This window comes from Triplophysa rosa, linkage group LG21 (genome assembly GCF_024868665.1).
Source record: "Triplophysa rosa linkage group LG21, Trosa_1v2, whole genome shotgun sequence".
Classification (NCBI taxonomy): Eukaryota; Metazoa; Chordata; class Actinopteri; order Cypriniformes; family Nemacheilidae; genus Triplophysa; species Triplophysa rosa.
In genome coordinates, this window is record NC_079910.1 from 6,391,431 (window position 1) to 6,409,072 (window position 17,642).

The 17,642-nt window shown below is 38.5% G+C and overlaps 1 protein-coding gene across 1 annotated transcript; it reads right to left on the minus strand.

Annotated features, from left to right (window-relative positions):
• Nucleotides 1–4,603: 4,603 nt before the first annotated feature.
• irak1bp1 (interleukin-1 receptor-associated kinase 1 binding protein 1) lies at nucleotides 4,604–6,227 on the minus strand. Its single transcript, XM_057363506.1, has 4 exons — nucleotides 5,925–6,227; nucleotides 5,641–5,706; nucleotides 5,422–5,552; nucleotides 4,604–5,215 (listed from the first exon to the last, which is right to left on the minus strand). The coding sequence occupies exons 1-4, from the start codon at nucleotides 6,216–6,218 to the stop codon at nucleotides 4,957–4,959; spliced, it is 750 nt and encodes a 249-aa protein (XP_057219489.1). The 5' UTR covers nucleotides 6,219–6,227; the 3' UTR covers nucleotides 4,604–4,956.
• Nucleotides 6,228–17,642: the final 11,415 nt, after the last annotated feature.

The following is a 17,642-nucleotide window of genomic DNA, read 5'->3' on the forward strand; positions in this document are numbered from 1 at the left end:
TTATGACAAAATTTAAAATGGGTGACGCCCACAATGGACGAATGAGGAACATTTGGTATGGTTCGACTCGCCATGCCTCAAGGAATGAAACAAGACCACTCTTATGATTTTACACCAAAGTTTTCAAAAGTTATTGGCAAAAATAGCATTTTTCTATATCTCTGGACCAGTGGTGCTGTGCCGAAACTGTGTAGGTTACCTCAAGTCATGACTGCGATGACATGTACCAAGTTTCGTGTCGATATACAAAAGTTTGGCGACGATACAGCATCACATCCATTTTGGCGTGCTCTAACACTAACGGAAGCAATAGGTGTCTACGCCACTTCGTGGCTTGACCCCTAATTATTTTGCTATATTGATGAATGTCGAACTGAAGAAATGAGCGAGCAGGAGGAGAACCAGCTGAATGATGATCGTCGCGTGCTCTGGTGCAGGTAAGTGTGTTTTGCTTCAAGCGTCAGTTTCTTTTTTGGAGCGACAGTCAGTACTGTGGCGTTTTACTCGACAGCAGCCTCACAAATGACTTTTTATTACTCATAATCTTATTTTAGCTGCAGGTGGCTGTGATATTTTGCATTGTTTGTGTTTGCGCTGCGTTTAGTAGGTTCTTACTTGGAGAGCTGTAAAATGTCGTTTGGTTTGCAGTAGGCTACTCCTAAAGTAACACGCAGAATATTTTTTTACCCCAAAGGCTTCACAAAGTTTGAGCGGAGTCAAAGGTAAACTTATATTGGAGAAAGTTACCACTTGATTAAGATTTGAGATAAGGAAACAAATTACAACATGTACCTTTCTAATGATATATTAAGGCTTAAAATTAGGGCTGCAACGACGCGTCGACGTCGTCGATTACGTCGACTACGCGACGTATTATTTGCATCTGTTGTAATGGCAGTTTCTGTTTCCGGGCGTGTGTAAATTAATCAGCAGAAAAAGAGAAAGTATAATACACCCGACAAACAGCGATCGCGAGCCTCGGACGCAGTAAGTTAGTGAATGGACGGAGGAATTCCCCCTACCCCGGAATGCGATCATCACAACATGGACACTAGGGATGTGCACGGATGTTCGAATATTCGATCCGCAATAACTATTCGAATATTAAAAATGCTATTTGAATATTCGTGTTTTTCATAAGAATAAAACAGCGTCACCACAAGGTTAAGTTACCGCTACAGAAGACCTAGAGTTGTCACGTCTTATTTAACGCTTCTTCTCTTCATCTGTAATGATTTTATAATATACAGAAAATATAAAAAATCATTTATGTGTTCCTAAATTTTTGTTCACTCAGATCGCAAGCTAGTTTAAATATTTTAAGCTTAAACACCGTATGCCCGGATCGCGTTTTATGCTCGGCTCACATCACCATATTAAAATGTTTCAAAACTGGTGAGCCACAGAATTCGTTAATATTACTTAAATTGGGTATAAAAATACCAATGTAATATTAAATGATTAACAATAATTAATTTATTACCCTAACTTGTTCGGAGCGGTTGTTCTTAGTAAATTCATATTCGTTCGTAAAAAATATATTAAGTAATGCTAATTAAAACAACTTGAAACATGAATACTGTATGTACATTTCACTGCAACTAATGTTAATGAATTTGGCCTCAACATAAGACTGGCACCTTTTTCCATACCTTAAAGCCAGAATTTTCCTTCTAGTAGTTCAAATAGGGTCGTAGCCTTCAAGTGACAGCCTGTAAATAAATTCGCACTGATGCTTTTTTTGTTTGTTTTAAAACGCGCTGTGATTCCTTACTTTAGTTGAAATAAATAGGCTTATCTTATTTATTGATGCAAATGCAACGCAAAGCTAAACAAGACAGACACTGACCGTGAACGACAAAGCAAACAATATGTAAATGTGGTGCTGATCAGCAGGCAATATATATCTTCCTCAGATGACGGTCACGTAATAAACAGGGCAACAAGCACTATGCTCCGTCTTTGTTGCAGGGTATTTTTTAGGATCTTAACAGTCGGCATGGATGTATCAAGCCCGTTTACTTTATTAATTATCAACATTATAAACAATAAAGCCAGATATTCTTGTCAGATCTGGGTTTTGTTACCGGGAGCTAGAGCAGAGCAGCGCGTTTTCTTCGCTGTGCACCGTCGGCTTGTTAAACAGACTTTCACCAGAGTAAAATAGACCTATATGCTTGTTTTCTTATCAAGAACGTAAAACAAAATAAACAAGATAACCATATCACAGACTGTCAATATGTTATCTTTTTGTATTATATCGTTTCGCGCAGGTTTAAATGGAGTTTGTATGCAATATATGTTGGATGTAATATTAATGCGTTTTGGATATAATATTAATGATAATTATAAGCTTGATGTGAAATTGTGACTAAATAAAAACGTAACAAATTACGTCATTATTAACTTAATTTAAATAAACGAATATTCGATTTTTATGAGCTCAAATATTCGAATATGAAATTATTGAAAAATGCCCATACCTATTGGACACGCAATCACAAACGGACGGAGAGGGGCACGTACATGTAGACTTTCATAATAAATTACTTTATTTTAACACTACAGTCGTGGCCAAAAGTTTTGAGAATGACAAAAATATTAAAATATTAATCACTACGTCTACTGCTTCAGTGATTTTCATATGTTTTTGTCAGATGTTACTATGGTATACTGAAGTATAATTACAAGTATTTCATAAGTGTCAAAGGCTTTTATTGACAATTACATTAAGACTCAATATTTGCAGTGTTGACCCTTCTTTTTCAAGACCTCTGCAATTCGTCCGGGCATGCTGTCAATCAACTTCTGGGCCACATCCTCACTGATGGCAGCCCATTCTTGCATAATCGATGCTTGGAGTTTGCCAGAAATTGTAGGTTTTTGTTTTGCTTGAGGATTGACCATAAATTCTCAATGGGATTAAGGTCTGGGGAGTTTCCTGGCCATGGACCCAAAATGTTGATGTTTTGGTCCCCGAGCCACTTAGTTATTACTTTTGCCTTATGGCAAGGTGCTCCATTATGCTGGAAAAGGCATTGTTCATCACCAAACTCTTGGATGGTTGGGAGAAGTTGCTCTCTGAGGATGTTTTTGTACCATTCTTTGTTTATGGCTGTGTTCTTAGGCAAAATTGTGAGCGAGCCCACTCCCTTGGCTGAGAAGCAACCCCACACATGAATGGTCTCAGGATGCTTTACTGTTGGCATGATACAGGACTGATTGTAGCGCTCACCTTTTCTTCTCCGGACAATCTTTTTTCCGGATGACCCAAACAATCGGAAAGGGAATTCATCAGAGAAAATGACTTTACCCCAGTCCTCAGCAGTCCAATCCCTGTACCTTTTGCATCAGTCTGTCCCAGATGTTTTTCCTAGAGAGAAGTGGCTTTTTTGCTGCCCTTCTTGACACCAGGCCATCCTCAAAAATTCTTGGCCTCACTGTGCGTGCAGATGCACTCACACCTGCCTGCTGCCATTCCTGAGCAAGCTCTGCACTGGTGGTGCCCCGATCTCGCAGCTGAATCAACTGTAGAAGACGATCCTGGCGCTTGCTGGAATTTCTTGGGCGCCCTGAAGCCTTCTTCACAACAATTGAACCTCTCTTCTTGAAGTTTCGGTCAGGACGTTACTCTTTCAAAGATATTCCAATGTTTTTATTATCCTTCGTAATCACAAGATGATAGTCTATGGTTTTGTTTAAAATGTATTTTGCTAGAGACGGTGAGTTACTCGCTGAGTGTAGCTTAATTTATTAGAAGCGGTCTGAATGTTGTGCGTCTTAATACGCAATAACTCTTTTTAAACCTCTGATTTAACTGTATACTGTCGGAGTGATGCAACGCACTGTGTGTTAAACATGTAACATATCATCTCTTCTCGTTGTGTTCTAACTGTTATTTACACTGTGGAGCAAAATAATCCCCTCGACTTCAGAAGGAGAAGGTGCTTTAAGCGCATCATTGTGCGTCCGGGATGCGCATAACTGTAAATAACCAAGCGAATGCATTAAGCGCATCATTCTGAGTATTTTATAAGGTGATAGTTTTGTGCAATAAACAGAGATAGATAGTAGTATTTTTACTTTTACTCAATTACATTATGAGACTGAAAATAGAGTCGGATATTACTTGGAGGAAAAAAATACAGAGCATATATCATGCTCTAGTATTTAATAAACACATTTTAAAATGTTTTTACCTTTAATACAGTACTTAAGTACATTAAAAAAACTTCTTATTTGACTTTTAAAATTATAACTACTTGATTAAAAGAAGATAGTGCTTTTAATGTAATCAAGGATTAAAACGTTAAAACAACAACATTTATTTATGAAATATAGTGGAGTAAAAAGTATGATATGCTTTATAATGTAAGAAAATACTAGAATTTATTATTTATTGGAAAGTTTGCCGAAGGATTAATAAAGTAATCCCAGAAATCATTATTAGATTAATCTAAAAAAACAATGGTTAGATTAGTCGACAATAAAATAATCGTTGCAGCCCTACTTAAAATGTATCCTTTGTTGGCCTGTAAGAATGAACATTCTGAAACCAAGCACATGCTGCACTAATTAGACAAAGTAGTGGAAGTTTGGTATCCTGGATTTACTATTCGGTTTTATTGAAAGTTCCCCATTGACTACTGTATTCATTTGTGGTATATCATGGTATTTCAAACAAACATATTTGTTTTAATACTTGGATCTCTTGTTGTTTTAAAATGAGAAGCTTTTGAGGTTTGGTTGATTGTTACATTCTGCAACCAGCAAGAGTTTGTTGGGTTGTCTTTGTTGTTGTATTAGATTATTCATTGTTCCAGCGTAATTCCAAGATCACAATGTGTGAGATTCACAGGTTCATTTTACACAGAATAACTCAGTTTACTTAGACATTCACATTGACAAAGCATCTTAGAAAATACAAAATTTCATAATCTAATTCTAAACAAAATGTCACAGTTTTCTTCTGTTTCTGTCCTTTGGTCGTAATTCAAAAGTCACAAACACACGTGAAGATGCTGAGAATAATGTGACTCCAGCTTTCTGATGTAGCGTTAGAGGAGTCCCAGTAACATCATCTTGGCTATTTGTCCATTCTCGTGATTCCTCCTCTCGTACAAGCAGTGGTCGTCCCAGAGCTTGTCCCAGAATGCAACACGCCTCACTGGCTTTGAGCCGGGCATTGTCCACAGCTTGCAAACACACTTGCCGCCTGCAAAAAACACCAAAAAAATCCATTGGTTTCGTTACATGCCTATACATTTGTTTTCAAATGACAAAGCTGTGATCAGGCTTTTTACACAAAAACTGACATTGTGGGTGCAATGTTATGCAGGAACAGGTAGTAAAGACATTGTAGGAAACTGTATTGCTATGGTGCCTGTATACATAAGCAAATGTGTGTGCTGGTAAACTTACCTTAACAGATTGAGGCTTTCAGTGCTGTGTGTGTAGTAGGGGTTACCAACACACACACTTTTGTCAAGTTTTTCAATAAAAACTGAGCGCACATCTTGCATGGTCTCAAAGTTTGAAAACACCATATGCACCTACACAGGAATGTTAAAAAAGTAAACCAGGATAACATAAACCTAACTTTAATAGGAGCATTAAATAAATCAATTTGATCCATCTCACCTCAGCCTGCATGTGGAAGAGCTCTTCCTCTCTTTGCAAATGCTTGGCTACAGTGATGTTTTCTTCCTGTTCAGAAGATTAAATTGCGCTAAAAAGATTAAATCTCATTTTCCCTTTCTCCTTCATAAAGTCACAATTTAAACGCAGACAGAAGAATAGAGGTATATTAATGTTAAACGGCAACAGAAAGACCATATGTCCATGCAGAAAAGTTAGCCACACGCATAAAGACTCAACAGCTCAAAGAGGAAAAATATATATAAAAGGAAAAATGTCATTATCACCTTAACATCATTTTGTCTAACAGTCTGTAGGATATAATCCAGTCTTCGGGAAACGCTATTAGTCACATCGTTAACATTTTCTTTACTGTTCTGGACGATGATGACAACGGTTGCCCGGTCCGGAAGACAGGTTAACTCCGCACAGCCCGTGACCTGAACAACTCTAACGTTACTTTGAGGATGCAAAGAGTTTTGCTTGGCGGCGTGATGAAATATTGATTCGTTCCCGTGTCCGTGGACATCATCAGCAGTCGGTAAAAGTGTGGCAAAGACACGAGACGGGCTATGCGCCATGTTAGTAAACCACCGAGACGCTATGGCAACGTTTGCACTAGTGCATGCCGGGAAATGTTGTTGTAGCTGCTTTTGATGGCGTCACAGAAATGTGACCGTGATTTTTTACGAAATTACCAAAACGGATTTTTTTATTCAGAAAATTTATTTTTAGCTAGAAATTATTTAGAGCAAAGTATTTAACTAAAATAAGAATATGAATACCTATTGAGAATTAGTAATAAAACAAAGTAATAAAAACACTCTAGAAATAAATAAGAAATCAGTAATAAGAAATACAATAAAACTAACATTTGATACATCTTTTAAATTTGTAATGTTTACTAGAATTGTTTTCTACAAATGCGAGAACTGTTTTAAAACAATTCCAAACAATTTATTGACAGAAGAGGGCAGCAGAGAACAACTAACTAAAAGAGGCAAGTTTGCATTTTGTTTGACAGCATACACCAATAAGTCCTAATTTTGTTAGTTTTTCTCATTATTTTTATTATCTTAAATCAGTACACCAATTTTTTGTGCCAAAAATATAAGCTAAGAAGGAGAATAGACAGTCTGACGCTGACTCGCTAAGCGTAATCGGTGTTACTGTTCGTTTGTATATTTGTATATTTTTTCCTTTTAATAATTGTCGAAGGATATTAGATTTCAAAACATAAAAGACAATTTATTTCAATATTATTTACCCGTTTATAATTCTATTTTTTTCTACTTATTTGACCTACATTTAGGTTATAAAATAAATCTGCACATTTTGTTTATAAACATTTTAATACAGATTTCAATTGTTTTAATTTTGCATTATTATGCACATAATTTATAACCTTTTAAAAGGTACTGTTAAAGTTCCAACTAACTGTAATGGGATGAGCTGTTTTTATTACATCATATTCTTATTGCTTAATTCTAATGTCTGAAAATTGGAACTCTAGCATATTTCATTATATCTTTTTCTTAACGATACATAGGATTTGCACGATTGAAAAATATATTTTTTAACATTCTATTATTATATTATGTAAAATAGCAAAAGTCAAAGACAGGCTACAGGGCCGTGACTGTTTGTTTGCATTACTCTCTGCATTAAACTGTGAACCCTTCTTTCTTATCTCGCTCTGAACATGCGTAGGACATATTTGTTGATATTCTCTCGGGTTACACATATTTCTACATTAGCTTTGTGAAACTGTTTATCTGATGATGTGTCTTTGCCAAGAGACATGCAATTGGTTCTTTTATTTGCTTAGCCATGGTGGCTTTGACTCTGGACCTCGGCCATGCTGTTGAAGGAAGGAATATTTAATGTTCAAGCTGGGATGGTGGGTGCAGACGTGGGCTTTGGAGACACTGCGATCGCTTCAAACGAACTGATAAGCGATCCGATAAGTTGAGTAGGCCTACGGAAGCGCAGCAGTCGAGCTGTGGACACACAGTGCATACAGGCCAATTCCCAGGAAGTAAAGAACAACATAAACTCTGTGTCCCCCTCTCTCTGTGGCTCACATTGCTAAAACATCGCTTTAATGTGTGTCAGTGTGAATCTGTTTAACGTATTGATCCTTTTATAGAGAAACAAATATGCACAATTATTTAATAGCCTATTCCCTTTTCATTTAAATATTTTGCAAGTGTTTTGAGTTGGATTTGATGCTTTGATCTCTTTTTTCCCCATTCATATTTTGAAATCACAAGCTAGGCCTATACATAAATCCACCACCAATGGTTTCAGTAATTCAATGCTCATCAGAGATCACCTGAACAGTCCACCTGTCTATGCTGTCTTGTGACACCTCTGTCCACCTGACCTTTCTCTCAATGATTGGCAGTGCTAGGTCTCAAAAGGGCACGCTTGCTGTGAACCCTGGGAAAATACGTTTTGACTTCTCTTTAGTTCTCCTGGACATGATTACAAACTTCAGCAGCGGAGAAGGGGTGAGTCTGCTCGAGGGCATGAATGTGTGGATGCGTTTGTGTCTTTTCCAATGCGCTGTCTGTCTGTCTGTCTGTCTATCCTGCTAGCACATTCTGAGCTTAAGATTTTATGACCTTCTCTGTTTTTAATAAACATCTTATATAAACCAGCTCTCCCAGTGCTTAATGGAACATGTCATTCAATCAAGCTACATAAACAAAATATCAATTTTCACTTATATGTGCTTTCATTTTAATTTAGACATGCGAATGATGTGCATATACAGTACATTAATGCTTTGAAATAGACATTTTGCTTGAAGGGTGTAATTTTGAAAACATAATATTTGTTAGTTTTTTAACAGTTCATTTGTTGCAGTTTGCTTCAAAGACGTACACAATACTCTAAAGAGGATTGAGTTTATTTTTTCTAGGTTAATTAAACCCCAGTTGTTCTTATTACATGCTACAATTAGTTTTTTGTGCTTGTCATGCAGTCCATTGATATGTAAAGAAACAATGTTGCATTTCTTGCAGTATATGTCAATCATGTCGACCTGTCAGTCATGAGTCAATATGGTTATTTATCCAGTTCTGCCTCATTAGAGCTGGTTTGTTAAAGCCTCACCTTTGGTTCTGACCCACAGGCATCTCTGGTGAGGGCCATTGCTGAGTCTCCTCTGTGCAGACTGCTGTAAGGACCTTTGACTATTGGGTTTTTGAAGGGTTTAAGATCTATAAACGTTTTTTTTTTTAAGAAGCACTCAGCGTTCTGTTTCTAGTATATGCTCTTTTGTGTTTTCTCTCTCTCTCTCTCTCTCTCTCTCTCTCTCTCTCTCTCTCTCTCTCTCTCTCTCTCTCTCTCTCTCTCTCTCTGACGTTGTTTCAGTCTCACTTTATCAGAAATGTATATTTTAAAGGCTGCTTGGATTTCAGAGCTCTATTAAAAGTTCAAATCTGCAGTTTACTGCTGTAACAAGAGCTACTTCTGATCCAAACACTCGACTAATGAGAGAGAGCCAGCTGACCCAAGTCAACCCCCCAATACTGTGGCCTGTGGCACCCATACATGAACGTGTCTTTATGCATAGAGAATGTATAGACTGTGTGAAAGTTTCATTTCTTCTACCTCACGTAGTGATTTGTCAATATTCATAAGACTTCAGTTGTAAATCGCTGCAGCACTACTCGGTCTCTCCAAATCTAAAGCTGATTTTTATTGTCATATAAGCACTTGATACATTTTAAACACACAAAGAATCCAGTGTGTGTTGTGGTAGGATTTTCATCAATAATAGTTTTACGCTCAATTATTCCAGCTCCCATTTATAAGATATGTGAATTATTGTTTGCAGAGTCTTTGGGGACTGTTCTTCTGAGCTCCAGAACGCCACAAACAAACACATCTGAAGAGGCCAGTGATTATTTGGCAGCACTTTTGGAAGATGATAAGATGAGAACCGTGTGATCTCGCGATTCTGTTGGGAAAAATTGAGCATGACCCGCCGAGTGAGGAATGGAATTAAAGAGGCGGTTTGAGATTCTCCGGCCTCATAACCTCATAAGGCTGGTTCATTTTTTATGCGATTATTAAATATAATAATAGAACACATGTGAAGTCATCTGGGCTGAAAGCAACAGTCTTCTGGACTTCTCTTTAAAACGATGCTATTTTTAATACTAGAATTGATTTGACTTACTATGGCGAGTTTGGTACACTTGAAATAGCTAAATGGTTATTAATTTAGAGCTTTCGTTTCTTAAACTTGCCATATACATAGACTACATTTAAAATAATTAGATTCTATGAGAATTATTCGTTGATATACAGTAAGCCAAATCTTTTTACCTTGTTATTTAAAGATTATATTAATGTGTAAACTTGAACGTTAAATCTCTAATAAACCTCCAAACAGAACTAAACTGCATTAAATTATCAACCTTCCAGAGCGAATCCCCTCTGTGCTCATTCACAAGCTAGCATTCATTTTACAACCACATTTCCCTCCTTCGGCCAAAAATGTCCATTTCCTCTCATTTAAACACTTGGGTTTCAGCCTGACGGAGAGATTGGCTCTACAGGGCAGTACCATGAACCAAGGTGGGCCAACAGTGTGCTGTTCAGGGATCAGATCAAGCTTAAAGCCAGATTTCTTAAGCCAAGATGGCGCCCCGTAGTAGAAACGCGACTCTACTGGGGTCTCATTTAAGCAGGCCCGGTGCTGTGTAATGGATCTGGCTGAAGCATAGAGGATGAGCCATGATATTTCTGCCCACAGATTGAAAATGTGAAGGGGAGAGTGTGTGTGAGTGAAGCCGTGGCAGTGGTGTATAATAACAGAGTCTAGGAGGGAGATTAATGTGTGGAGTTATTGGTGTAATGATGGGCTCCGTTCAAACTCGCTGGCCTTCAGCTTCCAACAGATGAAATTAATGAAGTACCTATTCACATCCAGGATGCACGGGAGACTGAATAGACAGGAAAATAGCCTTGTGTGTGTGTGTGTGTGTTTGTACTTTGTGTTTGGTGAGGTTGCAGTAATGCGTGGTGCATTTCAGAGCTTGACTCTTTGAAATGTATGGGTCCAATTCAGGATCAAAAAGTTTATATTTATATAAAAAGTTTTTACGTAATACAGTTACATACTTTACAGATGCATGTGAAAATGTATTCGAGTGTAAAAGTGTAGTGGAAGGGTTATAAATTAGCATCTGTAAATGGGTTCAGAACAGGTATGTGTTGTGTGGGGTGCAGGGAGCATAATGCAGGTCAGTCAGGTGTTGACAGAAATGCGTTCTCCCCCAATACACAGCTAATACTCTACCCATCAAAACACAGAAAGCTTCTCCCTTCGGTCTTTGAACTGTTATGTGTCAGCTGACCCCAACTGGAGGCCGACTCTCAAAAGAATGATTGGCAGCTGGATGCTGAGACTGAATTAAAAGCAGTTGGGTCCACAGAAAGAGAAACAAGAGGAGTTGACGGGAGAGGGAAATGTTATAAAAACACTGATACGGGTATTGTGAACAATTTTCTCAGTCAACATTTCAACATAATGTTTTTTTTTACTGGGAGAATAAAAAAGCGTAAACTTTAAGCAAAAAAACCCCACAATAGGTTAAATAGGAGTGTTAAAGCGAGTCACGGTAAATAACCGCAGAAATAATTGCAGGTACAAGAGTATTGATTAAGGCAAATTTAGTGGATGTATGACAAGGCAATAAATATTCAGAATCATTTATAAAAGTGCTTCGGAAAAATACAAGCTTCACATGACTGCTTTTAAACCCTGTGGAATGCTTGCCCAGTTAACTTCCATTGTCGGTGAGTTACTGTAAAAAACATTTTTTACATAAATCAAAACTATTTTCTGTCATAATCTGCATTTTGCCAAATGTTGTCACTAGAGCTTGACTTGTTTTGAACCCTTCAACTTTATTGTTTCTTCAGGGACAACATCTTTACCTATTTACACTATAAGAAAAACAAAGGTGCTTCACGGTGCCATAGAAGAACCGATTTTGGCTGAATGGTTCAATAAAAGTGGTTAGAACATGGCACTAGCAATGCCAAGGTCATGGGTTCAATCCCAGGGGATTGCACATACTTAGAAACAAATATATAGTACAATGCAATGCAAGTCGCTTTGGATAAAAGCATCTGCCAAATGCATAAATGTAAATGTAAATAAAGAACTATAAAGATGTGAAGATCTTTTTTGTTTCACAAAAGTTTCTTTGTGGTGAAAATGGTTTCTTTAGATTAAAAAAAGAAAGTAACAGTTCTTAAGAACCTAGGTAAATGGTTCTTTGAGGAACCAAAAATGTTTTTATATGGCATCACTGTGAGGAACCTTTTGTAGTGTACAGTACTTTTAATTGCTTATCTCTCGGGTAACATTGAGACCCTAAAATATCAGGTTTGGTGAATACAATCATACAGACTTTGAGTGTGTGGAACAAGGCCAGCCGTGCTTAGCAGACGTTTTAAACGGCCGAGGTGCAAATCTACTGCCCATGCGCCAAACGGGTGTCAATTTTTCCTTGGCTGACTGGCGGACTAACGGATCAATAAAGTTAATTTAAAACATTCACACTCTGCCATCTGAAATCAACCATTTAATGACTCTCTGTTCCAGTAAAACTGCAAAAGGGCCCTTCGGATTTACAGCAACAATAAGAGGGAAGAGAAGAGAGAGGGGAAAAACAGTCGCCAAATAGAGTCGGAAAATACGAGCGTAAGAACACTAAAGAAAGGAAACTATGGAGCTTTATTTTGCAGACCAAGTGGTTTAATACCTCATTATTGACAGTAAAGTAACAAATGCGGATGAAAGGTTTAACGTAAGGCTCTGATAGCTAGTATCTACAGATAAACTGTTTATGGATATGACTTTATATTCTGTAAAGGTGAGGTGTATGATTTCTACCACATCAGCAAACTAACTTTGGATAGGTTTTTCTGAATACTCCCATCTGCTATTGGTTGTCCAAACATATAGTCCTACCTAAACTTACACTATACTGTGTTGCCATGTCGGGATGAATTTAAGTTTGTTTTTCCTACGTGCGCAAGCACACCTGTATCTGGCATGTTAAACACCATGTCTATACAATGCTCAAATTGAATCTTGTTTTGATAAAAAATAACAAAATAAACTACTTCACTGCATGCCTACACCACCATCTGCCCGTTCTTGATTCTTTAAAATCATCTACATTGCTTTAACAAGATCTGTCTTGCAGTCGTAATCTTGACTTTCCTCCCAAAGCTGCTATGGCTTTCCAGTGACCCTTCGTACTCAAGTTTTTGTGCCTGGAACAGACACAGTTTGCTGGTTCTATTCTTTTCCCCTCTGGGTGATCACCCCCTGGAGAAGACCTTACCTCCAGCAAACTCCTTTCCTAATACCGAAGACCACACGACATGCACCATAAACACTCGTTACACCATCCGTCATACACAAAAACACACCGCTCTCGCAGATATTCACTACAGGACCTCGGGGAGACAGGCATTCATCATCCTCCTCAACATACCGGAGATGAGCCTCTGCTAATACACACCACCCGATGACTGGTTGACGTTTATGAAGCGAAACGACAGAACTTCCCGTTTTCACCTTGACAATTAAATTAGCCGAACGAGGGACGGGTGGAGGAAAAGAAGTCGAAAGATGGATGAAATCATCTTGCTCTCGCTCTTTTTACAGTGATGTTTTATTTTGGCTTTACATTAAGAGGAAAATCCGTTTAACAGCTGTGGCTCTTTTAAGGAGATCTTGAGTTTTCAAAGATTGCATTAACAGTTCACTTTGTTTTATGTGTCAGCAGAAGAGAAGCAGAGTTTCAAAACAAGGGAGCATAAAATCAATTCGATTCGGGGGCTGTCTCCTCCTCGCTCTCTCATTCTTTCTCTCTCTCTCACACAAGCCATGAAAATAATGCGTCAATTTCCATTGCATTCAATTCTCTTAATGCAACAGTCCACATGACTTCTCGCTGACAGCACACATCTCCGCTCTGACAATTGTGTGTTTGGTCTGTCACAGGTTTATTTGAAGAGTCTTTACAACGTTCTAACTGCGGTTTGGAAGTATATGTAGACTACAAGTGTGCTGTTGTCTTGGTAAGTTGGTTTAATTTGATAACCGTTTGGCAGATTTGTCGGGGTTTAGTCACAGCAGCTGTGTCTGGCCTGTATATTTTGGATAAATCATAGGAAATGCACACCAGGTTTATTTATGCCACCACGCCGGACACTTCCAACAAAGCATCAGGTTGTGATTATAAACAGAATTAATAAAAGCAGCAGGCTTGCTTTCAGCTAATACCGCAAATCATTTTCTTAATCTGTATTTTTGTCTTAAACATCCTTAAAATAATAATGGGGACACAAAGTTGCAGATTGTGAGATAGTATGGCTTGTTTTAAGAGAGAAAATTAAATTGAAGTTTATTTTTCTAACCTCGCTGGCAAATTGTTTCTTCTGGAGGGGTGCCTCAGGGCTCAGTGCTCGGACCGCTACTCTTTTCCATATACATGACATCCCTAGATTCTGTCATTCGGAAACATGGCTTTTCCTATCACTGCTATGTGGATGATACACAACTCCACTTGTCATTTCAGCCTGATGATCCGACTGTTTCGGGACGCATCTCAGCATGCCTGAGTGACATTTCACTCTGGATGAAGGACCATCACCTGCAGCTGAACCTCGCAAAAACAGAACTGCTTGTAATCCTGGCCGACCCAAAGATTCATCACAACCTCAACATTGAATTAGGCTCATCAACCATCACACCTTCCAGAACGGCCAGAAACCTGGGAGTGGTAATCGATGATCAGCTAAACTTCACGGATCATGTTGCCAGCACCACCCGGTCCTGTAGATTCATCCTCTACAACATTAGGAAAATTAGGCCTTTCCTGTTCGAGCATGCTATGCAAGTCCTAGTCCAGGCTCTTGTCCTGTCAAGACTGGACTATTGCAATGCACTACTGGCTGGACTCCCAGCTTGCACAACCAAACCTCTACAGATGATCCAGAATGCAGCGGCAAGAGTGGTCTTCAATGAACCGAAGAGAGCACACGTCACTCCTCTCTTCATTAAGTTACATTGGCTCCCTATAGTCACTCGCATCAAATTCAAAGCTCTGCTCTTGGCCTACAAGACCACCACTGGTTCGGCACCCCCATATCTTCACTCGCTAATATAGACTTATGTACCAGCCAGATTCCTACGCTCTGCAAATGAACAATGTCTTGTCGTGCCATCCCAAAAAGCGAAAAAATCACTCTCACGTACCTTCTCTGGATCTGTTCCACATTTGTGGAATGATCTGCCCGCTGCTACAAGATCAGCAGATTCTGTAGCCATCTTTAAGAGTCGGCTGAAAACATATCTCTTCCGTCAACACCTGACCGATTAGTGCTGACTTCTATATCTTTTCTACTCTTTCTATCCTTAATAAAAAAAGATCCTTAGCTTTGTATACTGTGGTAGGCTATATGAAACCAGTTTCTACTGCACTTATGCTTTTTGTTGTCCTTATGTTGTTCCAATTGCTTCTATTGTTTACCTCATTTGTAAGTCGCTTTGGATAAAGGCGTCTGCTAAGTGACTAAATGTAAATCTTAGTTTGAATTAAAAACAAGACAAATTAATGGTCAATTGGGCATGAAAAATCATGTTTTGTGAAATATTCTATGAAAATAAAATGTGATGTTTCTTATTATGCAAAGACATTTAAAAAATTTTTTTATTGGAAAACAAGACAAGAAAATGAGTTTGCTGATGTCCAACTATCATTTTCAATCTGATCTATAATTTACTCAAAGACCTAAAGCACATGTCCAGTGTAAATGTCAATGAACGTTATATAAGACACTTTGTGTTGAAAATAAAATTAAATCCAAGTGCAGCCAAAGAGTGAATGAAGATTTTACCCAGACTCCAGCATCTGTTTCTCATTACAATCCAACTGGCTCTAGTTTTCAACATTAAGCTTCAAGTCATCTGTTTCTTTCAGCTTGTCTCGGTGCGACTGGTCAACTGAAAGAAATCAGGACATTGAGTCTCGGACTGTATTTAATAAATGACAGTGAACGGTAGAATGAAAAGCTGGAGGCTTTTGTGTTGTTGACTAATTTACATTTGCTTTTTTTATAAACAATATGTCATACTCAGTTATTCGTGTTTTTCTGCTTCTGGAACCGAAAACCCCTTCAGAATCTCATCCCATAGTCTGTGAACTGATACATACAGTATGCATGTGTGTCAGTGTGTTTGTGTGTGGTCTGAGATGATGATTGGTTCTGTCATTCTGTGTGGGAAGTCGACTCGCCCCTTGTTTCCTTTTGCCCTGTCACTCTCGATTTTGACTATGCTACCCCTTTTCACAATGTACCTTTTTAAAAAACAAATTCTTGCACACACATTCTCAGAGAAGCAGCACACAACAGAAATTATATTTTTATGGACAATTTAAAGACCAACTTGAACCCGCCGTGTCCCAAAACAGATGGAGCAACCATCTTAAGAAGTGTGCAGGATCAGCAACATCAGCAAAATATACTTCAGATACTTCAAAGACACCTTAAGACATAACCTTAGATATCTGATTTAACAAGCATCTGAAGAGGAAGGTCTCATTACAGGCACATACGCTCTCACATACTCTGCCACCAGAGCTGCCATTTGTTTTTTTGTGCACTTTCGGTCCTTTTGAATGACCTGTGACCTCAGCTATCCACACCATTTGGTGCTGGTGTACTGGGGGTCCCAACGCTTGGACACACACATACTCTCACACTGTCAGAATTGACAGAATGCTCCATAGCAATATTGTCAATGCCTATGACAGAAGATGTCCCAGGAGCATATTTTATTTTTTAAAGAGTAGCTCAGGAGAGTTTCTCAGCATTGTTTTGTTGAAGTATCAACTTTTAAAAAAAACATATTTGAAGATCTTTGAGGCAAATCAACAGATTTGACAATTGTAGACATACAGTAAGAGTTTACAGCGATACAATAAATGTGGATGGATCATTTTGGGACAGTCAATGGACAGTTTGTGACATTGAGGTCGCCTCTGAACTTCTAGAAGTTACTTCTTGGCACATTTTTCTTTTAATAAAATCTCAGAATTCAGAGCCTTAAAGGGATAGTTCACCCAAAAATGTAAATTGTTTTATCGTTTACTCACCCTCATGTCATTTCAAATCTGTATGACTTTCTTCTGCAGAACACAAAAGAAGATATTTTGAAGAATGTTGGTAACCAAACAACACTGGCTCTCTTTGACGTCCATTGTATGGACACAAAAGCACATTTCTCAAAATATCTTCTTTTGTGTTCCACAGAAAAAAAAGAGTGGGTGTGGGTGAATAAAAAACAAAATCTTATTTTTGGGTGAACTATCCCTTTAAGCTTTATACTGTATATTTAGCTTCTCATAACACAATCATTTAAGGCATCAACATGATTTCATTTAATCTTTTTACTGCCCTACACACTTTGTCTGCCTTGTTTTGTCCTACATACATGTGTCTTCATGTCTCACATGTGGTTTTGTGTCTCCAGTATGTGCTCGGGATGCTGTGGGTCTGACTTTTGTGTAGTTATGTTTTGGCTCGTACGGTGGCAGGTGCGTAAGGCCGAATGCCCTTCTGGAGGGAGAGGAACGTACGTACACACACATAAAGGGACGCTTTGATATATTATACCAGGGAAATCGGAGGGAGGTAAAGTCAAGCTTAGTGTTCGCAAACACACACACACATTGTCATAGTCCAGCTCTGATCTGATTCTGTTGGATGTTTTTAGAACTCACACTCACTTCCCTGTAAACATACCCACGGTTCCTGTGGTGACGGGCCGCTTTGACGGACCGCCAGAAGAGGTCCTCGCTGTCTTCACGGATACAGAGAACAGTGGGACACGCGCACATACATGCGCACACACGTGCACTCTTTCACATGTGGCCTCAGTGTGTGTGCGTGATCGCCAT

Coding starts and splice junctions, on each gene's coding strand:
- irak1bp1 (XM_057363506.1), bottom strand. CDS start 6,218: ATGGCGCATAGCCCGTCTCGTGTCTTTGCCACACTTTTACCGACTGCT. Junction 5,707..5,924: donor TTAGACAAAATGATGTTAAG/GTGATAATGACA, acceptor TCTTCTGAACAG/GAAGAAAACATCACTGTAGC. Junction 5,216..5,421: donor GAAAGCCTCAATCTGTTAAG/GTAAGTTTACCA, acceptor TGTTTTTTGCAG/GCGGCAAGTGTGTTTGCAAG.